The 20,794-nt window shown below is 56.6% G+C and overlaps 2 protein-coding genes across 3 annotated transcripts; both read right to left on the bottom strand.

The window, feature by feature from the left end:
- Window positions 1-302: 302 nt before the first annotated feature.
- LOC118978025 (keratin, type I cytoskeletal 13) lies at window positions 303-4,175 on the bottom strand. The gene is made up of 8 exons (XM_037033191.1): window positions 3,605-4,175; window positions 2,937-3,019; window positions 2,588-2,744; window positions 2,280-2,441; window positions 2,066-2,191; window positions 1,757-1,977; window positions 1,064-1,089; window positions 303-704 (listed from the first exon to the last, which is right to left on the bottom strand). The coding sequence occupies exons 1-8, from the start codon at window positions 4,049-4,051 to the stop codon at window positions 505-507; spliced, it is 1,422 nt and encodes a 473-aa protein (XP_036889086.1). The 5' UTR covers window positions 4,052-4,175; the 3' UTR covers window positions 303-504.
- Window positions 4,176-12,638: 8,463 nt separating this feature from the next.
- Window positions 12,639-17,004, bottom strand: LOC118978027 (keratin, type I cytoskeletal 15). Of its 2 annotated transcripts, none has more exons than XM_037033195.1 (8): window positions 16,419-17,004; window positions 15,413-15,495; window positions 15,133-15,289; window positions 14,568-14,729; window positions 14,358-14,483; window positions 13,917-14,161; window positions 13,486-13,511; window positions 12,639-12,960 (listed from the first exon to the last, which is right to left on the bottom strand). In XM_037033195.1, exons 1-8 carry the CDS (start codon window positions 16,908-16,910, stop codon window positions 12,869-12,871), a joined length of 1,383 nt encoding a protein of 460 aa, XP_036889090.1. In that variant the 5' UTR covers window positions 16,911-17,004; the 3' UTR covers window positions 12,639-12,868. The 2 variants fall into 2 exon arrangements, with proteins under 2 accessions (XP_036889090.1, XP_036889091.1); XM_037033196.1 differs by having other exon boundaries at window positions 13,941-14,161.
- Between the last annotated feature and the right edge of the window lie 3,790 nt (window positions 17,005-20,794).

Raw genomic sequence — 20,794 nt, 5'->3', positions numbered from 1 at the left:
GCCATTGTTCCCTTATTACTGGACGCCCTCTGAGGTGCTGAACTAGTTCATGTTCTCCTGCACGGCTCCGTGTTGCCCCAGTTGTCCCTGTTTGCTCGGTGCCCTCATCCACGAGCCACTCGTGCCCCGCCCATCTGTGTCTGCAATTACTGCACCTGTGTGCTGGTGGCGTGCTCAAGTGTCTGCATTCTTCCCCACTGCGCGCTCTCTGGGCTGGGCTTGTTGGGGTGACCTGCTCACCCACAGTCCCAAATCGGGGTCTGGGCACGTGCCACCCACAGAAAACAGGCCAGAATCAAAAATACATTTGCAAAAAGGCAGGAAACTTTATTGATTTATCTTTTCTTGTTAGCAAAGAAGCTAAGAAATCAGACCAGCCAAGTCAGGAAGGAAAGGAAGCCAATTCGGAGAGAAGAGTAAGGAACGTCCACCCTAGAGAACGGGGGGCTGGGGAGCCGAGTGACTCAGCTTCCCGCAGACCCTCCCTCCCTCTCGCAGGAAACTTCAGCCCCCTCCTCCTCTGGATGCTGAAGACACAGGGAGGGGACTCCACACGGTTTTAAGACTGATGAGCGTCCTATGTACGGCGAACAGAAGAGGGGAGAGTCGTAGTAGGGCTGCTGGCGCTTCCGCTGGCGCTTCCGCTGGCACTGGCGCTTCCACTGGCACTGGCACTGGCTCTAGTGCTGATGCTGGTGCTGGTGCTGGCACCGGTTTTGATGGTTACTGGACAACAATGAAGCAAGAGATGCTCAGCCTGGAGGCCCTCACCACAGGCCAGCCAGGTCAGGGCCCCCAGGAGGGCCCCAAACCCCCTCACCGGTCAGGTGAGGGGTTAGTTAATAGGGACTCTGTACGGTTGTCCCCAAAGGTGGCTCTCTCCAAGACAGCCCAGTGGCACTCTGGGACATGGCCATCTACGTTGAAAGGGAAACAGATGAGCAAATGACCACTTTCACCAGAGTCCCCTGGGCCCTACACGGGGAGTCCAGCACTGCCTCCCTCCCACCTCCCAACCCCTGGGGGCAGTGAGCAGGGACCTCTCCCACTGGTAGGTCCTTACCTCCTGAGGAGGGGAAGCCAGCCAACCTGGAGGAGAAGAGAGAGGCAGCCATGAATAGAAAGACCACTGACAGAGGCTGCTGTCCTGTCCTCGGATGGAACACCTCGGACCGTCATCTGGGGCCCCCGAGTTGGGCTTGTTCACCTAACTGTGCCCTCAGCCCACAGGCAGCAGCGTCAGATGCCTCCCAGGTCTGTCTGTCTGTCTGTCTGTCTGAGGCCTCAGGAGAAGAGATGATTGGCTCTAAATGCAGGGCACCTGCGGAAGTTCTGTCTGCCCTTGGGTTCACTCTGTCCCACACCCATCGTGCCCTGAGCCCACAAGCGTGCTGGTCTCTACAAGTGGTCTGAAGGCAGTTAAATGGCCATTTCACCAGCTCCGTTGGCCAAGCTGATATGGGTATTTTTCCAGAATGAGATGTTCTCTCCTCGGCCCCTATTTCTGCCAGTCCGACTCAGAGGCCTGAATTAGAATGTCCCAAGGGATTGACTCTTCAGCCTGCTGAGGAAATACCCCCAGTCTTGACTCAAGAGAACAGGGGAGCTCGGACCCCGCATCTTCACCCAGGCTGTTCAAGGTCAGTCGGGTCCCCTTCCATCCAGAACACGAGGACCTGATCCTTAAGACACTGCCTGCTCTGACATCCGAGGGTCCGCATTCACTTGCCCAGGAGAGAGGCTGGTGAGGACCTACTTGGCATCCTGGCCCTCGAGCAGGCTGCGGTAGGTGGCGATCTCCTGCTCCAGCCGCGTCTTGATGTCCATGAGCTGCTGGTACTCCAGGTTCTGCCGCTCCGTGTCAGCACGCATGTCGCTCAGCTGGGCTTCCATACAGCTGATCATCTCCTGGATCTGCGCCAGCTGCATGGCGTAGCGGCACTCCGTGTCTGCCAGTGTGCTCTCCAGCCCGGCTTTCTGGTGGGGAAATAGGCAGGTTACGAGGGGAGGCAGACCCAGGGGAGACCTGGCGGGAGTGGCCGCTGGCCAGGGGCAGCCGGTGTACCATGCTGAGCTGGGACTGCAGCTCGATCTCCAGGCTCTGGAGTGTCCGCCTGAGCTCCGTGATCTCCGTCTTGCTGGTCTGAATCATGGCGGTGTTGGACGACACCTCCTTGTTCAGCTCTGCGCTCTGAAATTCAAGCAGGAAGAAGGTGATGCAGAAGCTCCGGTGGAAGGCTAGGCAGCCCCTGGCTCCACGGGGTGAGAGGACCAGGCACCTGTTTTTGGAACCATTCCTCGGCGTCGCGGCGGTTCCTCTCGGCCATGGCCTCGTACTGCTCCCTCATCTCCGCCAGCACGCGGGTCAGGTCAATGCCTGGGGTGGCGTCCATCTCCACGTTGACCTGTCCTGACACCTGGTTGCTGAGCTCCTTCATCTCCTGTGGGGAAGGGAAAGGAAGAGGTATGAAGCTCCTCGTCTTCCCTGTCCCTGGATGCTACTGGGCTGTTCTGGAAAGCCCTTCCAGGTCCCACGGTGGAGGGCTGAGTCTGGCCACAGCACTGGGCTCCCCATGGCCCCTCTCACCTCCTCGTGGTTCTTCTTCAGGTAGGCCAGCTCCTCAGTCAGACTCTCGATCTGCATCTCCAGGTCGGCCTTGGTCAGGGTCAGCTCGTCCAGCACCCTGCGCAGGCCGTTGGTGTCGGCCTCCACGCTCTGACGCAGGGCCAGCTCGTTCTCGTACCTGAAGGATTTTTTTTTTTATTGAAAAAGCAACACAGATAATATTAGACACCCCACCACCGCCGCCGCCGCCTCTGCACTGGACTTTTCTCCAAGACATTCACTCCTGGGAAGCTCTGATTTCCTTGTTCAGATGAGCATTTGTCTAAAATAAGAGACTGCTAGGAAAGGCAAATGAGAAAAATAAACTAACTTGAGCCTGAAGTCATCCGCAGCCAGCCTGGAATTATCGATCTCCAAGATGACCCGGTTGTTTTCAATAGTGGCCGCCAGGATCTGCAAAACACAGAAGGTGGCCACTGGGGTCTCCGGGAGCTTGGGGAGGAGGGCCGAGAAAACATGGGCAGGACTGGCTGTCGTCACACTTTCGGGCAACGGGAGCTGAGCCTCGGTTCCTTTTCTGTGAAGTGAGGGGCCAGCCGGGTCCCTGCAGTTTATTCTAGCATTCTCGTCCTGCATTCTGGTCACGACAGGGGAGACCAGGAGCTGCATTGCAGGGAGACGACCCCTCCGAGAACATCTTTGGATGGTCAGGTCTGCACAGCCTCAGACTAACAACCTCTCTAGGCCCCTGTCTTGAGAGCCCTCTCCTTTGGGTCTGGAGGAAGCCAACCTATCTACATGCAGTTCATCGCTGCACCAGAACTGGTCTGCCGGCTGAGCAGAGGAAAAATCCAACACATATGCCCATCCATTTGCGTATATGCAATCAAAGTGCTGACATGAATACCAACAACAATAAAACAATGAAAGAATTTCATCCATACTACATCTGCTGGTCCCCTGGGGTACTAGGTTTCCTGGTCTTTCCAGCTCTATTCTCTACAGAATGTCAACCCTCCTTGACATTCAAGGGCTCACCTTGTCCCGGAGCTCCTCGATGGTCTTATAGTAGTGGCTGTAGTCACGCTCCGGGCTGGCGGGGCTCTGCTTCTGGTGCCAGTCACGGATCTTGACCTCCAGGTCGGCATTGGCCTCCTCCAGGGCGCGCACCTTGTCCAGGTAGGCGGCCAGGCGGTCGTTGAGGTTCTGCATGGTGATCTTCTCATTGCCAGAGAGGAGGCCACCATCACCACCACCAAAGTCACCAAAGCCACCGCCAAAACCCCCGCCAAAGCCTCCACCGAAACCACTACCAGCCCCTCCACCAAAGCCAAAGCTCATGCCGCCCCCGTAGCCCCCTGCCGATCCTCCAGATACAAAGCGGTTGGAACAGGCAGAGACACTACGGCCGCCTCCCAGCTGGCAAGAGCCACCCCCGAAACCACCCCCATAGCTGGCAGAGGAGCTTTGCAGGCGGCTGCTCATGATGAGAGTGAGTGGAGAGCAAGGTGCAGGCAGGAGCTTGGCTTGGCCTGGGCCAGGGACTGCAGCTCTTCTTCAGTGGGTGCTTTTTATACACCCTCCACAGGGGTTGGACAGCCGTCCCATCCTCTCTCCTTCCTCCCCACCCTCTAGCCGGTGCCAGCTGTGCCTCTTTGTTTCCCACAAGCCCAGTTAACTCCGCTCTCCAAGGTGGGTTGTGCCTTTTGGGGGTGGGGGAAGAACTGGCTTTTTTTTTTTTTAATCCCTGACAAAAGAGATGATTCAGAGGAAATGGTGTTCTGCCTGAGACTACCCTTTGACAACTGAATTCTGTTTCACCTCTCCACGGCAGGCACTCGCTCCCAGAGGCTCTCGGCCCCACCCGGTGTCGGAATGGGCACCCAGGCACAGAGGCTTCGCAGGAGCCTCTTCTGAAGGGAGGGGTGCCTGCAAAGTGGTCCCGTGCTCTGCGAGGCCACCGCAGCCTTCGGCCTCCCTCTTCCATTCCTAAAACTTCTGAACGGAATGTTCTGCATCCACCCCAGCACTGCCCCTTCCCCAGTGCTCGCGGCAACTCTGACGAACTTTAGAATCCCCTGTAGAACCAACTACCTTGAAAGTGTTGAGACTAAGAAGAAAGTGGATCCAAGACCATCAGATAAAGTCACAGTGTCAAGGAACCTTAGGGACCATCCAACACCGCTGGGGAAACTGAGGCACGGAAAGAGGAAGTGACCCTGTACATTATAAGAGATCATACTCTCAGATCCCTCACCACATGCAGGCACGGGGCCAAGAACTTCATACTAGTGACCGTAAAGTTTCATCTTTGCGGCAGCCCAGCCAGGTGGGCCTACTATTCTCTCCCCAGTTGAGGACACTGAGCCTGCAGGGCAGAGTCAGGACCGAACCCCAGGCCTGGTTCTGCCTAGCACCAAGGCTCATTTCTTAGGTATAGTTTTCATATAATAAAACATGCAAATCATGTGTCTAGTTTAATGCATTTTCACTTCCGCATAAGCGCATGTCCTCTGCGCAAGCACGTGTCCACCTGTGCAAGTGTGTGTTCACCTGTGTAAGAATGTGTCAGCCTGTGCAAGCACACAACCACCTATGTGAGCACGCATCTGCCTGTGCAATCACGTATCCACCTGTGCAAAGCACATGTCCACCTGTGTAAGCATGTATCTGCCTGTGCAAGCATGTGTCCACCTGTGAAAGCATATGTTGGCCGGAAAATTTCCAGCCTTCTTCCTGAAGTTCCTTGTGCCTTTCCCAATTGATTGCCCACCTCCCGCACCCTTATGACAACCACATTCCAACTTCTGTCACCATAGATCAAGTCAGAGGTTCTCAGCCTTGGGGCTATTTTGCTGCCCAGGGGATATTTGACAACGTCCAGAAGTGTTCGGGGGTCACAATGGGAGGACATTCCTGTTACCTGGAGGACAGCAGCAAGGGGTGCTGTTAAACACCCTACTGTGTGCAGGACAGTCCCGGCAACAAAGAATTCTCTCACCTAGATGGTCAACAGTGTCGAGGCTGAGAAGCCTGGGTCAGACCCACCCTGTGTTTCGTGAGTCCCTTACACCGGCTGCCCTAGCCGCACAGCCAAGCCTAGAAAGAGGGCCTGCAGCACCTCAGCAGGGCCATCGCTGGCCCCCCTACCATGTGACATCTGTCTCAGCCTGTGAGTGTTTCAGCCAGGGGCCACGTGGAGGGTGTGACTCAGGGCCTGAGGCCAGGATCCCTCTCGAGAAGTGGCTGAAACTCGGCTGCTGCTCAGTGGTCTTCACCACTCAACCTAGAAAAAAAAGGCCTTGAGTGCCCCCTCAGAGCCCAGAATAGAAGAAGAAGGTTCCAGGTCCTAGAATAGAGCACCCTGGACTCAAGATCCCTGCCCAGCTCCCCAAGGAGGCCAGGGCTGCCGTGAATGAGCTCTCAGGAGCAGCCTTCAGGCCTATACCAGCCAGAGAGTCTAGATGGGGCCAGACCAGAGGCTGGGATAGGGTGGCACAGGTTGGAGGTCATCCTGGAAACCCCTTGACTGATTCGGTGAGCAAGACCAGAGAAGAGGGTTCTCAGTCAGGGCTTTCTCACCCTTTGTTTTCTGCAGGCAGGGGAGCTGGCCTGCATTCTGCCCAGTGGGTGTCAGCACCAGGAAGAGAGCCAGGCAGTGCTGTGGGTGCTCCAGGACCGCTGTGAGCCCAGGTAGGGATTCATGCTGACCCCTGACCTGGCCTGGCCCTTCTGCCCCAAACTGATGGCTCAGCTCTCCCTCTGAAAAGGTTTGAATTCAGCCTGGAGCAGGAGCTCTGGCTCTCTCAGCAGAGGATCAAATCTGACAAATAGGTGATTAATGGAACCTGCCTGCCTGGAGTGACATTCTCCCAGGGCTGCCGAGCAGGTTCTGGCCAACGCCTCTCTGAGGACAATACCAGAGATCCTGCAAAGCCCCAGCAGTACAAACAGGGGGTGGCCATGACCTGTGTTTCTCACAGGGTCAAGGCATGGCCCCTCCCCTCCCCTCCCTTCCCATCCAGGGCCTTGTAGCCTTGACACAAGAACGCTGTCTTCTGACCCAGGGTGAACCCCAGGGCTGACGTGCCTGGCCCTCCTGGGGGAAGCTGGGCAGAAGCCCACCCGGAGACCCAGTTTTCTCTCTGCTTATCCAGATTTAATTGGGGTAGGACAGAGGCTGGGCTGAAGCACTGTTTGCTAGTCTTGAGCTTTCTGCTTTGCTTTCTTTTCTTTTTTTTTAATAGGATAAATTCTAGGACTTTCCTCACTCATACTTTTTAAAAAGATTTTATTTATTTATTTTTAGACAGAGGGGAAGGGAGGGAGGGAGAGATATATCAATGTGTGGTTGCCTCTTGTATGCCCCCCTACTGGGGACCTGGCCTGTTCAGCAGTCCACGCATGTGCCCTAACTGGGAATCGAACCAGCGACCCTTTGGTTCACAGGCCTGTGCTCAATCCACTGAGCTGCACCAACCAGGGCTCTGCTTTGCTTTCTGGTGAATCACATAAAATTCAGGCCCCTGCCCCGGCTGGTGTAGCTCAGTGGATTGAGTGAGGGCCTGAGAACCACACAATCGCGGTTCGATTCCCAGTCAGGGCACATGCCTGGGTTGCAGGCCAGTTCCCAGGAGGGGACACATGAGAGGCAACCATACATTGCTATTTCTCTCCTTCCTTCCTTCTCTCCTTCCTTTCCCCTCTAAAGATAAATAAATAAAATCTTAAAAAAAAATACAGGCCCCTGCCCAGTAAGTTTCCAGGGAAGGAGAGGGCAGGCTGCATTCGTGAGCACCCCTTGGAAACGAGGTTGCGCTTAACACTGTCACTGAGTCCACACAAGAACCAGAGAGGATGTTTACTGGCCCACATTAGATGAGGCAGCTGAGGCTCAGGGAGGCCAAGCCACTTGGCCAAGGTCACCAGGAAGTCAAGGTTTAAATTTGGCCTCTGGCTCTCTCTACTCCACCTGATATTGACTTAGAGACTTGCTGTGAACTCCATGTATGGTCTCTGGGTGTTCCATTCTATATGAGTTAAAAGATAATAAAATAACCCTAGCTAACGTTTCTTGAACAATGTGACCCTTATGCTGAGCAGGACCCACTGTGGCCTCCAAGGTCTTATTTGGAGGAAGTGGTGGCAATGTATGATCCTACAAAAGACGAAGAAGAGGAGCTGTCTGTTCAGGAAGGAGCCAGCATCTATGTCAGCAAGAGGCACGATGATGATGGAATGAATAGTCAGGACTTCCCAGACTGTCGCAGGGCCCCGGGACTCCCCTGCAGCGAAGTGAAGGATACAAATGATAAAAACTACTTACATTTTTTCTCTGTTTATTCCTCGGTATTAAAACAAAAAAAGCAAGCTGAATGCAAGAGGGGGGGAAACGCTCTACTTGCATGATTTTGGGGGGGTCCTCAGAACAACTCAACTATTTTATTTATTTATTTATTTATTTATTTATTTATTTATTTTTAGAGAGCGGGGAAGAGAGGGAGAGAAATGTGGATGTGAGCAAGAAATATCGACCAGGTGCCTCTCGCACACACCCAACCGGGAAGGACCAGGCATGTGCCCTGACCAGGAACTGAAATGGTGACCTTTTGGTTTGCAGGACCACGCCCAGCCATCTGAGCCACACTGGTCAGGGCTCCACTATTTTTATCATATCGTTTTTTTCAGGTGTGGAAACTGAGGCCCAGAGAAGTTGAATACACAATACATTGTGTCGGAGCCAAGGTTTAAGCCTCTGGCCCCAGGGTCTGTGCCTGTAACCACTGCCTGGTGAATCCCTTCCAGGCCCAGGTTAGCGCCATCCTATCCTAACAGGGATATCCGCCGCTGACCTCTCCATTCTCAGGCCCTCCCCTCCCGCCAGGCCTGGCTGTTGGGTGGTTCTGCTTCCCACAGCGGCAAAGCCCATACAGCTGAAGGCCCGTCGGGCCAACCTCTCTGCTGTCCGTCTTTGGCGTGAGCCCCAAAACCTCAGGGCTTGTGAGGGCCCTCACAACACCTAATGTCAGAGGCAGGGTTGTTGTAGGAACTTTCCCACACCCATTTCACAGGCGGGCAAACTGAGACCCAGAAGGCCAAGGCCCAGGGCAGTGGGACACAAGAAGCAATGCCTGAACTTAGAGCTCACTGTGGACTTCACATTGAAATGACTTCTAAGTTTCCCTCAGCAATTTCCTTTCTGAAACTGGTCCCCAGGGTGTCCACCGTGTCCCCAGGCTCCGAATCTGGGGTTCCTTGTTTGGATCTTGGGTCAGGCCCCTCTCTCACTGGGCTCCAAGGGTCCTGGAGCCCCAAAAGGCTTCAAGGTCCCCCACAGGGGAAGGGCCTCTCCTGAGAGGCAGACCCTTCCCAGAAAGCAGACCAGGCCCCGGCCCGCAGAAGCTCCCACTTGATACAGCAGCACCCAGCAGCCTTCTGCAGACTGGCCTCATGCCTCAGACCCATTCGTTTCCACAGCATCCATCTTTTGGAAACCCTTTTTAAGCTCTGGCTGGTGCGGCCCAGTGGATTGAGTGCCAGCCTGTGAACCAAAGGGCTGCTGGTTCGATTCCCACAGGGCACAGGTGGGAATTCCCAGTCAGGGCACATGCCTGGGTTGTGGGCCAGGTCCCCAGTAGGGGGCATGCACACATTGATGTTTCTCTCCCTCCCTTCTCTTTTCTAAAAGTAAATTAATAATGTTAAAATAAAAATAATCATATAAAATCCTTTTTATATTCTTTTTATCCTTTTTGTGGCATAAAAAGGATTCTAGAAACTCAGCAAGGTAACACGAAGGCTTTGAATTTGGTGGGCCTGAGTTTTAACTCTGTAGGTGCCTTCGACGGGCTGTGTGACCTTGGGAAAGTCATTCAACCTCTCAGAGCCTCGGTGGCTGCCACTGAAAACCAGGCATCCGGTGAGTTCATGGTAGAGAAGCACCTGACACAGGTGTACTGGGCAGGCGGACGGCCACTCTTACCTCCACTGCATGAACAAGGACGTGCCAGCTCATAGCTGTGAGATGACCAGGTCGAGAGTCCTCTCGGCCTCTGTCCTGCACCAGCACATTGCTTTGCCTCTCTCTCTGGTCCCTGCAGCCAGCATGGCACCTACAACAACCAGACAAATGACAGTTGGTGGCATTCCTGTCTTATTTCCCTGCTCAATCTCCCGTTCCCTGAGGATAGGTCTTTGTCTAATAAACCTCCACCTACGGCTCCTGGCCTGGGGAAGCTTTCCACAAAGGCCTGAGAGGCCGTTCCAGGGGTACACTGTCTGCTGGCTTTGCCTGAGGAGTGGCAGAGAGGAGAGGTCACCCCAGCTTCCAACCTCATGGGAAAAAAAGCTATCAGCTCCCTATGTCCCCTGTGCTGCTAGCTGCCTGTGGAGGGACAGGTGATGGCACATGCCAAAGATACTAGTGAACATCCAGAGCCTTGTCTAAAGCAGGAAAAAGCACAGGAGAAGCACGTGCAGGCATTAGTTCAACTATTCCCTTAGCGCCCGCTCAGCAGACACAGCAACGCATAGAGCAGACACGCCTGCTCTCGAGGGTCTCATAGCACAGGATCCCCTCCGAGGTCCCAGGGTGCACATCAACTCACAGAGACCTTCAAGATCATCGTGTCCGGCCAGACTCCTCCATTTCAAAATGGGGAAACTGAGACCCAGAGAGGGACAGGGGCCAGCCAAAGTCCTCAGGGGAAGAGTGGCAGGCACCTCCCATGCTGGCTCTGGAAGCCCAGCCTAAGCAAAACTCATGCCCAGGGCCCTAATCCCTAGTCCCAAAGCCGCCCTCCCTCTGTGGGAAAGAGGGAGGCTCAGTGCCTGCTGCTCAGATTGGCTGGAATCCAAGCCTGACCTCAGCCCAGGGGCAGGCAGGGGGCGGGCCATCCCTGCCACACACTATTTAAGGGCTCACCCTGGCAGGAGCTGCCCCTGGGTGTGAGTATCTCACTCCAGGGTCAGGCAGGGAACAGAACTTGTCAAGTCCAAGGGCCTCTCTGACAGCCCCTCCTGGGATCTGGGGAGAACAGTAATAGGTGGATGCTTCAGGGAGAGAGAAGCCACTTCCCTCTCCCCCAGCCCCGAGGCCAGCCCTGAGACAAAGCCAGGGATGAGGGCCAAGCCCCACCTTGCCCCTCTGCACCATTGCAGAGGTTGTTAGTCTTGCAAACTAAAGGCTGAGAAAACCCTTTGCTGACTGCTTAGAAGGCCCCAGACTTCTCAGCAGAGGCCTGGAGGTTGGTGGGGTGGGGAACAGTAGCCAGGCCATTGGGTCTGAGGTTCTCGGGGAGGAGGCTGGCTGTTCCCATGACGTTGGGGACAAGGCACCTGGTGCTTTGGGCTTCAGCGTAAGTTTAAACCACAGCGTGAGAAACCAAGCTGAGATGCAAGGACAATCTCTCTGACCATAGCGGCTGCACGACATTTGAACAGGCTGCCCACACAGGTTAAGGAGTGAGTTTCAGAGTGTGAGAAAGGCGCGTCCCATCTCCTGTCACCCTCATGACATCCAGGGAAAAGCAAGGGTATGGAATCAGAGGGACAGACTCAGGTTCACTCTTTCCTAGTGGGTGACTGTAGTCAAGGTATTTCACTTCCTTGGGCCTCAGTTTTCTCTTCTGAAAACCGAGGCAAAAGGCTGATCTGCCTTCGCAAAGCCGTGGGGACAGTCAGTGAGGCGCCCTCTGCTGAACGCCCTGCGCAGAGCCTGGCACAGTGTGGACACTTAGTAAATTCTGTCTCCTCCCTCCAGCCCCAGGGAAACCTGGTCTCAAAGAGTGTACTCAGGGGACACAATTGAGATTACATCTCGCCCAGAAAGCTTCTCTCCAACCAAGGCTGCTGGTCAAGGAGCTTCATGCAGCGGGACCCAGGGGGCCCTCCCAGAGGGCTTGGCTGTCCCCCAAAATGATCAGATCCCAGGATAACAGAGGCACCCCCAGCCTGCTCTTCCCAGCAGGACTAAGAAACCAGTTCTCCCTCGCCCCACGGACCCAGCCCAGCCACCGCACCCGGAGTTCACTTCCTCGTGCCCCGCCCACTCTCTAGGGCTAAGAATCGCAGAGGAACCAGCCCCAGAGCAGAGGCAACAAATCAGGGGTGCACAGGGGCCACTGCTCTGATGCACCTGAGTGCAGGCGCTGGAGTCCGGAGAACAAGAGCGGGATGTGGACAGAGGAGGGCAATAGGGGTCAGTGTGGCTTCATGTTTAACTGTGGGGAAATCAGGAAGGGCTTCCTGGAGCTGATGTCTTTCTCTCTGGGCACTTTACGGGCTTCGTGCAGAGAAAATAGTGGCCTCGAAGGGCATGGGGGCCAGCTCTGCAGGGGCCAGAGACAGGAACTGGTTCAGCCACCGTGGAGTTCAGGTGTGCCTGGCTAGAAAGGAGTGGGGTTCAAATAGCAAGTGTGGTGATGGCCAGAGGCAAGGAGGAAGGTCCTGGCAATGAACTTCGGAGGGCCAGGGCCTGAGGTCCCACGAGGAGCCCTAGCCATGGGACCATGCAAACATGGGGCTCGGTCTCAGCCCTGCTGCCTACTGTTCACCCACGAGGCCACTGGGCGGGTCCTGTATCTCCCCACCTTCTCTGTCGCTAAGTTTCTCACCTTGTCTCTCAGACGAGCGTATTCAATCCTGACCACCCACCATTGTACCAAATGAGACCCCTGGGTGGGCGTACTTAGCACAGTGCCGACCATACCGTGGCGAAGCGGTACAATCCATGCAATCGTTCAGTAAATCATTACTCGGCACATCAAGTTCTGTGCTAAGTTTACACAGCTGCTTTCAGAAACCACCTCCTCACCGCCCCCCACCCTCTCCACCCCGTCCTGTTTCCATGACCACCAAGTGGAGCGAGTTAGCACAGCAAGTCGCCTGGGCAGTATGGGTTTGTCCCAGGCACCCTGGGCACCCCAAAGAATGAATTATGACCCACCAGGGAAAAGGCCGAGGTGGGGGAGACTTCAGTGTGTGGGCCCTGGGCCTCCTCAGAGGCCTCAACAAGAAAAACCAAACACACTACCGAGAGATATTTGCAAAAAGAAAGCCATTTTTTTAATTATTATTGCAGGGACAGACACGGTACAAATGAACGTGTTACAGGAAGGAGCCAGGCAGAGCTGGAGGGCAGCGGGAGGCAGAGCAAGCAAAGCTCCGAGCTGGGAGGCAGGAGCCCTCCTGAGCTAGGAGCTCTGAGGGGGAAACGAGTTGGCTTTTCCAGCCCCTCGGGCCACTCCTCCACTCAGTCTGGGGGGAGGGGTGCGCCGAAGGACAGTCACCTGTGCTGGGCACTTAGATTTCTCTCTTGCTGGAAGAAACCACCTTCCCATCTACTGACTCCTCGACATTGATGTGGACTTTGCCGCCGCCACTGCCCCGGGAAGCTAGAAAGAAGGAACGAGGTTTAGTGTGGGCGACACTCCCTGCTCTCGTCCATCCCCGAGGGGCCAGGCCCTTGGCCGAGCTCCAGGAGAAACGGACAGCACCCCTGAGAATGGCCAGTGGCTGATCCTTCAAGAGCTGCCTTCTGCAGGCTGCGGTTGAACTGCTCATTGTAGAGGTGGGGGTGGCGGTGGCAGGTTCGCCCTGCAGTGAACCAGCATAGCGGGGTTTTTAATTGCACGTGCACCAGGTGTATCCCAGGCATCCTCATGTAAGTGCGTGAAGGTGGAGCCTGGGGAGCTCTGCCCTGGTCAGAGCCTGCTCAGCCTGGAAGGTTCTCGATAAATCTCCAACCCCCAATCTACTTGGGTTGAGAGAGGTCTCACTGGGAAAGACGAGTCAACGGCAATGGGCGTGTCCCTGCCCTCCTGGCATGATCAGCCTCTTTTTCCTCCCTCTCCATTCCACAGTGGAATGGTGCCTTCGACCACGCCCCTCCCCTCTCAGGAATAGCTAAGCCTTCTTACCTTCTCTGGTGCCGATGCCAGCCATCCTGAAAGAGGGGGAAGCAGATGTCAGCCAAGGCAGAAGCTCAAGCCTCTCTAAGGAAGGCTCTGGTAGCCGGCTCAGCAGTCCTCTCCAGCCCCTTACGTCCACCAGCCTCACATCTGACTCCTCTAGAGGCCCAGAGCTTGTCCAGACGCGCCGGCCCCAGGCAGACCGATCCCGATCTACTATAACTCCCCATCTGCCTCCTGCCTGGGGTGGAACCAGCCCAGTCACTTTCACTTACAGAAGACCCACAGGTGCAGGGAAGTGACGTGACCTGCCCAAAGTAACAGCCAAAGACCAGAGAGCAGAATCCAGAACCCTTCCTCCTCACTCAGTTCTCTTTCCCTGCAGCCCTATGCACCCCCTGGATGACTCTCCACACGCCCCACAACTGCCCCTCCCTCACCCTCCCGCTGCACCCCGCCCCTGCCTGGCATCCTCGCCCTCCAGCAGGCGGCGGTAGGTGGCGATCTCCTGCTCCAGTCGCGTCTTGATGTCCAGCAGGATCTTGTACTCCTGGTTCTGAGCCTCCATCTCGCAGCGGAGCTCGCTCAGCTGGGCCTCCAGGCTGCTGATGAGCCCTTGGATCTGCTGCAGCTGCATGGCGTAGCGACACTCCGTCTCCGCCAGTGAGCTCTCCAGCCCGGCTTTCTGGTGGGGCAACAGATTCATAGAGACCGGGTCCAGTTAGAAAGAAGTGCCAGGGGCACAGGGAGAGGCATAGAATGGACACAGGGACCCATTCTGGGGGTTTGGGAATGACAGAGCCTCACCAGCCATACAGAGCGGGGTAGACTAGGGCGGGGTGGGGTCCGGAGGACCCTTCGAGGCCAAGGCAGGGCCGTACCATGCTGAGCTGGGACTGCAGCTCGATCTCCAGCCCCTGCATGGTGCGTCTCAGGTCCGTGACCTCCGTCTTGCTGGTCTGGATCATCTCCGTGTTGGAGGCCACCTCTTTGTTCAGCTCCTCAGTCTGCAGGTCACACGCAGAGAAGTGAGCCCCGTGGGCTTCCCAGGAGATCTGGGGAGCCAGGGCGGGCTGGGAGGTCAGACGCACCTTGCTGAAAAACCAGGCCTCGGCATCACGGCGGTTCTTCTCAGCTATGGCCTCGTACTGCTCCCTCATCTCCGCCAGCACGCGGGTCAGGTCCACGCCTGGGGCCGCGTCCATCTCCACGTTGACCTGGCCGGCCAGCTGGTTGCTGAACTCCTTCATCTCCTGCAGAGTGGTGACAGAGGGCAGCAGTGAGAGCAGATATGCTGGGGTCCCGTGGGCCGTTCCTGATCCTCCCCTGACTCACTCGGGGACCTCGGCTCTGCCCTGTACCCACACGGCCTCTGTTTCCCGCTGCTCAGGGAGAGTTTTGGCCGCAGGGGCCCCTCAGCTCTCAGGGTCTCTCGTCCTCTCTAGGTGCTACCAGAGAAGGACCTCAAGGCAGTAAGGCCCGTGCATGAGCTCACGGCCATGACTGAGAGAAGCAGAGGGGTCTGGGTCGCCAGAGAAAAGTCCACCTTCCACTCCCTGGGATCCCCTGTTTTGGTGGGTGTGGGGTGCATTTCTGAACCACTAAGACAACTGTGAGGAGGCCCCAGCAGCCCCACTCTGGTCTCGCCACTCCTACCTCCTCGTGGTTCTTCCTCATGTAGGCCAGCTCCTCCTTCAGACTCTCGATCTGCATCTCCAGGTCGGCCTTGGCCAGGGTCAGCTCGTCCAGCACCCTGCGCAGGCCGTTGATGTCGGCCTCCACGCTCTGGTGCAGGGCCAGCTCGTTCTCGTACCTGGGAAGAGAGAGAAACCCCAAAGCAAAGATAGGTGAGGGGTCTGGGCTGCTTGAATTTGGGGGAGGAGAGAGGTCAAGGTGAGAGGGGAATGCAGAAGGGGAGAGGGAGTCAGGAACGCACTTGAGTCTGAAGTCGTCTGCAGCCAGCCTGGCGTTATCGATCTCCAGGATGACCCGGGAGTTGTCGATGGTGGCTGCCAGGATCTGCAGGAGACAGAGTCCACGCCAAGAGGATCCCTCTCTCCTCCCCATTGCTCTCCCTGCCCTGCCCACCCCACACTGACAATCCCTCCCCTGTCACCATCAACAGGAGTCTGTAGGGTCCTTGGAGCAGACTCCAGCCCTGTCTCGGGTGCCCCCTGCTTGGTCTGCCCCTGTCTCCAGGGCGTGAAAGACCAAGGAGCCAGGATTGCCTTGCACCTTCTGGTGGAGTTACCTGGCCAGGAGTGCAGTGGGTAGGGTGCGTATGGGTGGGGCGGGTCTGACAAAAGCCCTCTGGGATAGACTCCACCGGCTCCCCTTGGACTGCTCGGAGTTGCTGGCCCCCTGTACACCTTGACATGGCCAAGGATCTACAGGACATTCCAGCCAACGAGAACAACCTGGAGGGCAGCTGAGGAAGGCATCTTACAGCTGCGGAAACCCATCCAGGTGAGGAATAGGGTGAGTGAGTGGACTGCAGAGCCCGTAATGAGTTCCAGGTCTTCTAAATCACAACACTGCTTTGGGTACCAAAGACATCAGCAGAGGGCGTGGCAGGAGCCCTGGCACTCAGGGCTCCTGGAGCTACGCTCACCATTCTTGCAAAAGAAGCAAAGGACACAGGCAGAGCCCTGTAGGGTGTGTGGTTCGGGGAGAGTGACTGCTCTCTGTAATTGCACCTTCCTTGGCCCCCACTGGTCCTGACCAGATTCCCAGGATCAGCCCAGCCTTGCCAAGCTGAGCAGATCGGTGCCAGCCTGCACACCCGCAAAGCATTCCCCGGGCTCTATGTTTGCCAAGGTTACACACTGGCAGTCGTTGCCTGGGCAAGAAAGGGTTTCCTCAAGGCAGCAGGAGCACTGATGTTAGAGATGGGGGCAAGGCACCAGCCACCTGCCCCCTGTCCCTGACCCTTGAGGGCTCACCTTGTCCCGGAGCTCCTCGATGGTCTTGAAGTAGTGGCTGTAGTCACGCTCCGGGCTGGCGGGGCTCTGCTTCTGGTACCAGTCTCGGATCTTGACCTCCAGGTCGGCATTGGCCTCCTCCAGAGCGCGCACCTTGTCCAGGTAGGAGGCCAGGCGGTCGTTGAGGTTCTGCATGGTGATCTTCTCATTGCCAGAGAGGAGGCCACCATCACCACCACCAAAGTCACCAAAGCCACCGCCAAAACCTCCGCCAAAGCCTCCACCGAAACCACTACCAGCCCCTCCACCAAAGCCGAAGCTCGTGCCGCCCCCATAGCCCCCTGCTGACCCCGAGGAGACAAACCTTGCAGAAGAAGTTGAGATGCTTCGGCCTCCACCTCCCCCATAGACACTCCCCACACCAAAGCCGCCTCCCCCAACCCGGAGGGAGCCCCCCCGGGCAGAGCCACCTCCAAAGGTGGAGGAAGAAGCCTGCAGGAACGAGGTGCTCATGGCCAGGCCCTGGGATCTCAGCAAGCACAGGAGATGTTGGCGGGAGGTACAGGCTGCCCTGAAACCAGAGTGCTGTGCCTGTCACCCCCGGCCCTGGGGCTCCTTATATACCCTGTGGAAGGTGTTGTGGGCTCACGTCTCCTCCCCTAAGAGGAAGCCAACTCCTTCTGCATTCCTGACAAACACAGCTGCCTGTACACCTCTGTGTGGCTGGGGTTGAGTTTTTCTTTTCTTTCCTTCCTTTTTTTTTAATGTAACAAAAGAGATGATTCAGAACGAGTGGTGTTTCGCCCCAGGCCATAGTTTTAACACTTGGATTTCAGGTTCATTTTTACACTCTGAGCACGTTGAGTGAGTAGCAGGGAGCAAAGTCTCCTCACACCACAGCCCAGCTGGAGCAGCTCGGGCCAGCTCTGCTCTCAGTCGGACTTCTCTGCTGCCCACAGCCCAGAACCCTCACCCCTAGCTGGCCAGCTACATGTTCTCAGTTCCCATCCCTCCTCTCCGTTGCCCAGCTCACAGACCCCCATGGCCTCTGGGATTGGTGGTTAGAGGATGCAGGGCCCTTGGCAACGGGCTGAGCACTGGGGCAGGAGTCTTGAGTCAAGTCCCAGCTGAGGTGACCAGAAGGCACAAGCATCTGTCGCTCCCCCCCACCATGGTGCAAATGGCCACTCCTCCTCCGCCCCTCCCCCCGCCCCAGCCCCACTGCTCTGGCACCCTCACGAAAGCCAGCAGGCTCGGGGCTGACAAGGGGCTGATTGATCATCCGCCACCTGCCAACCGCACATGTCACTGAAACTTTGCTTACTCCTGGGACACGTTGGGGCAAACCTCAGCAGATAAGACCGGGGCGAGTTTCAGGAAGACCCTACCTTCGCCAGGGAGAGGCATGTCACTGCACAGCAGAGCCAGGTTCCCGCTCCGCCTCCCCATCGTCCCGTGAAGCTGCAAGGCTCGGGGGCGGGGGAGGCTGGAGGGGGGCCCCCAGACCCAGAGGCCTGTACATGCCTGAGCTGCGGGGAGGAAGACGATAGGGGCTGGGCATGCAGGCTGAGGTCTCGAAGGCAGAGGCACCGCTTCACAGAACAGGATGCTGAGGCCACCAGCTGAGGCCACTCAAGGCCTGGCTTTCCAGGGATACCTGAGACCTGTGACTAGTGCCCCTTGGAGGTGTGGCCTCAGCTGCAGGGCTCAGAAAGAACAGGGGTTGGGAGAGCGACTAAGGCTGAAGCAGAGAGTCAGGAAATGGGCTCCCGGCCCAGGGCTGCACCGCAGGGCTCTGCGACCCCTTGGACCAAGGTTCAAATCCCACCTCTGTCAGTTACTGCCTGTGAAACCTTTAAGTCTCAGTTTCCTTGTGGCAAATGTGCACTTTCAGGGAAGCCCTGAGGCCCAAGAGCCACCCACCCACCTCCTCCTAGCTCCCCATCTTCTGAGGGGCCAGATAGTGAGATAAGGATAACTATCCATCAGCTGGGGCTCCTGAGTACCCTCACCAGGAGGAATTTTTGTCCCTGGGCATCAGATCATGCCTCGTGAGCCACATCGCGGCTCCATATTCTCCCACAGCCAGTGCATTCTGGGCAACGCGGGCCATTGTTACTATTGCCTTACTCACAGTAATCCCTTCCTTCCCCTGCACACTGCACAGTGCCCAAAGTGCTGGGGCTCAGAGACGGGGAGCAGTTTGGGCAAGGCGGCACAGCTGGTCAGGGGCATAGGACTCAGATGGGCCCTCCGACCCCAGCGCACAGAAAAGACAGGAAAAGAGGGTTCCACCCATTGACCCAGATTCCTGCACCTGAGTTGGGGGGCTGGAAGGGGGACCGCAGGCCTGAGCAGGCAGGCTCCTCACCACCTCGCCGTCAGTCAGACCTCTGAGTGTTGGGCCCAGACAGCGCAGTATTGTCTCATGGGTGGGACAATACTGTCTTCCTCCCAAAGAAAAATAATCAAAGTCTGATCAGCCATAGCTCATTAAAGCCTCTGCAGACAGTACGGCCCCAGCAATTAACACACGAACAATTACGTGCCATCCCCCACGGGGTGAGGGAGGGCTGGACCCCAGCCAGCCCCTCTTCTGCACACTGACTCCCCTTCAGCAGCCCCTTGGGCAGCTTTCCCTCTGCTCTCAGGCCCATGCAGAGCAGTAGCTGCTCACCCACCCACCCCGCTGGAAATCCCTGGTTCGATCCCAGTAGCTCCTGTGAGCTCAAGGTCAGGGTGGGGCCTTGGAGCGTGCGAATTAGCACCAAGTGGGGATGGCTGGCCAGGGTGGAGGTCGGGCTCTGTTTGGCCCGGCCCCAGCTGCAGCCTCCCCAGAATGCTGTGCCAGTTTCAGAGCTTGGTCCACGGGCAACAGGCCACCCCAGAGTCGGGCTTTCTCCCTGGGGCTGGGGAGACGCAGCCCGTTGGGAAGAGCTCAGCTGGCCTCCACCTCTGGGTGTGACTCCATCTCCGAGTCAGGTTCTCGACTTAAACTTGGGCCATCTTTCCACTTACGTGAGGTGCCCAGCGTAGTTAAAATCATGGAAATGGAAAGTGGATTGTGGTTGCAGGGGCGGGGTGGGGAGGGTGGGAAGTGGCTGTTTAACAGGTGAGAGTTTAGTTCTATCAGAGTTATGAGAATGGATGGTGGAGACGGTCACACAACAATCCAAAAGCATTGAATTTCACTGAACTGCACATACACTTAAAAATGGTTGAGATGGTACAATGCACGTTTTTTATTTTACCAGAATTTTTTTTTTTAAGTTAGGCCTTGCCCTGGCTGGTGTAGCTCAGTAGATTGAGCACAGACCTGCGAACCACATGATCGCGGTTCGATTCCCAGTCAGAGCACATGCCTGGGTTGCAGGCCAGTTCCCAACAGGGGACTCCTGAGAGGCAACCATACACTGATATTTCTCTCCTTCTCTCCTTCCCTTCCCCTCTAAAGATACATAAATAAAATCTTAAAAAATAAAAAGTTAGGCCTTATCACAGACACCAGCTGCAAAGCCACAGTGACTATCTGATGGTCACTGCCTGCCCCAAAAAGGGAGAGGCTGGACAGAGCACAGGACCCAGCCCGGGGCCTGGAGCTCTGCCCGAGAATTCTGCCTTTCTCACTTCCCTGGCTTCCGGTTGTCCTGCTTCCTCTCTGAGCCTCAGTCTGCCCACCCAGAAAATAGCAATAACTCCAGCTCAGTCTGACTCACACGGACAGAGTGACATGGTTGGCAAGAAGTGCTCTGCCCATAGAAGTGGCCACATGGCCCACAGAGATAGCAAGGCTTCCCCCTTTCTCCCTCTCCTTCTCTATCCCAGCCGCTTCTATCAACAGAGCACCCCCAGTTCCAGCTCCCGGACCGAGACAGAAGTGTCCCCGCCCTTGCCCTCTCTCCACCACTCACACACACAAAGAACGGCTTCATTCCCAGCACCCAGACTTGTAACCCAGTCACCTGCCCCACCTGTGTGGACCCAGACCCCGCCCCACAGCCACATTCCAGGGGCCTCTGGGGCACGGGGGAGGGCTTCGGCTCTGACAACGGAGGCTTTCATGAACGGGTACAAATGCCTCTGGGCAATCCCAGCCTGAGGGTAAGCCTGTGGTTCCAAGGCCTCTGGAGAAGTTCAGTGGGAGAAAGAGGCTGTGGGTGACGCAAGCCAGAGCAGCAGAACAGCTGGGGAGGTGGCAGAAAGGGCTCCTGGCCTGGGGCTCCAGCAGGTTGAGGGAAGAGCTGGGTGCTAGAGTCACCAGCCATGTCGTTTGGATCAAACCAATAAACCTCTCCAAGACCCACAGGGCGCCGCCTTCAGGACTGGCGGGGGCAGTGACAAGGTCACGGGGCTCTTCAGCACAGCACAGAGCATTCCATTCCCCTACAGACCTTTGG

Source organism: Sturnira hondurensis, unplaced genomic scaffold, assembly GCF_014824575.4.
Source record: "Sturnira hondurensis isolate 20B ecotype Veracruz unplaced genomic scaffold, ASM1482457v3 Scaffold0021632, whole genome shotgun sequence".
NCBI classification, from domain to species: domain Eukaryota; kingdom Metazoa; phylum Chordata; class Mammalia; order Chiroptera; family Phyllostomidae; genus Sturnira; species Sturnira hondurensis.
Note: the sequence above shows the minus strand (reverse complement) of the source record. Positions and strands in the feature narration are given on the sequence as shown.

Coding starts and splice junctions, on each gene's coding strand:
- LOC118978027 (XM_037033195.1), bottom strand. CDS start 16,910: ATGAGCACCTCGTTCCTGCAGGCTTCTTCCTCCACCTTTGGAGGTGGC. Junction 14,484..14,567: donor AGGCCTGGTTTTTCAGCAAG/GTGCGTCTGACC, acceptor TGTGACCTGCAG/ACTGAGGAGCTGAACAAAGA. Junction 14,162..14,357: donor TGCAGTCCCAGCTCAGCATG/GTACGGCCCTGC, acceptor TTGCCCCACCAG/AAAGCCGGGCTGGAGAGCTC.
- LOC118978025 (XM_037033191.1), bottom strand. CDS start 4,051: ATGAGCAGCCGCCTGCAAAGCTCCTCTGCCAGCTATGGGGGTGGTTTC. Junction 3,020..3,604: donor TCGAGGAGCTCCGGGACAAG/GTGAGCCCTTGA, acceptor TGTGTTTTGCAG/ATCCTGGCGGCCACTATTGA. Junction 2,442..2,587: donor TGAAGAAGAACCACGAGGAG/GTGAGAGGGGCC, acceptor CCTTCCCCACAG/GAGATGAAGGAGCTCAGCAA.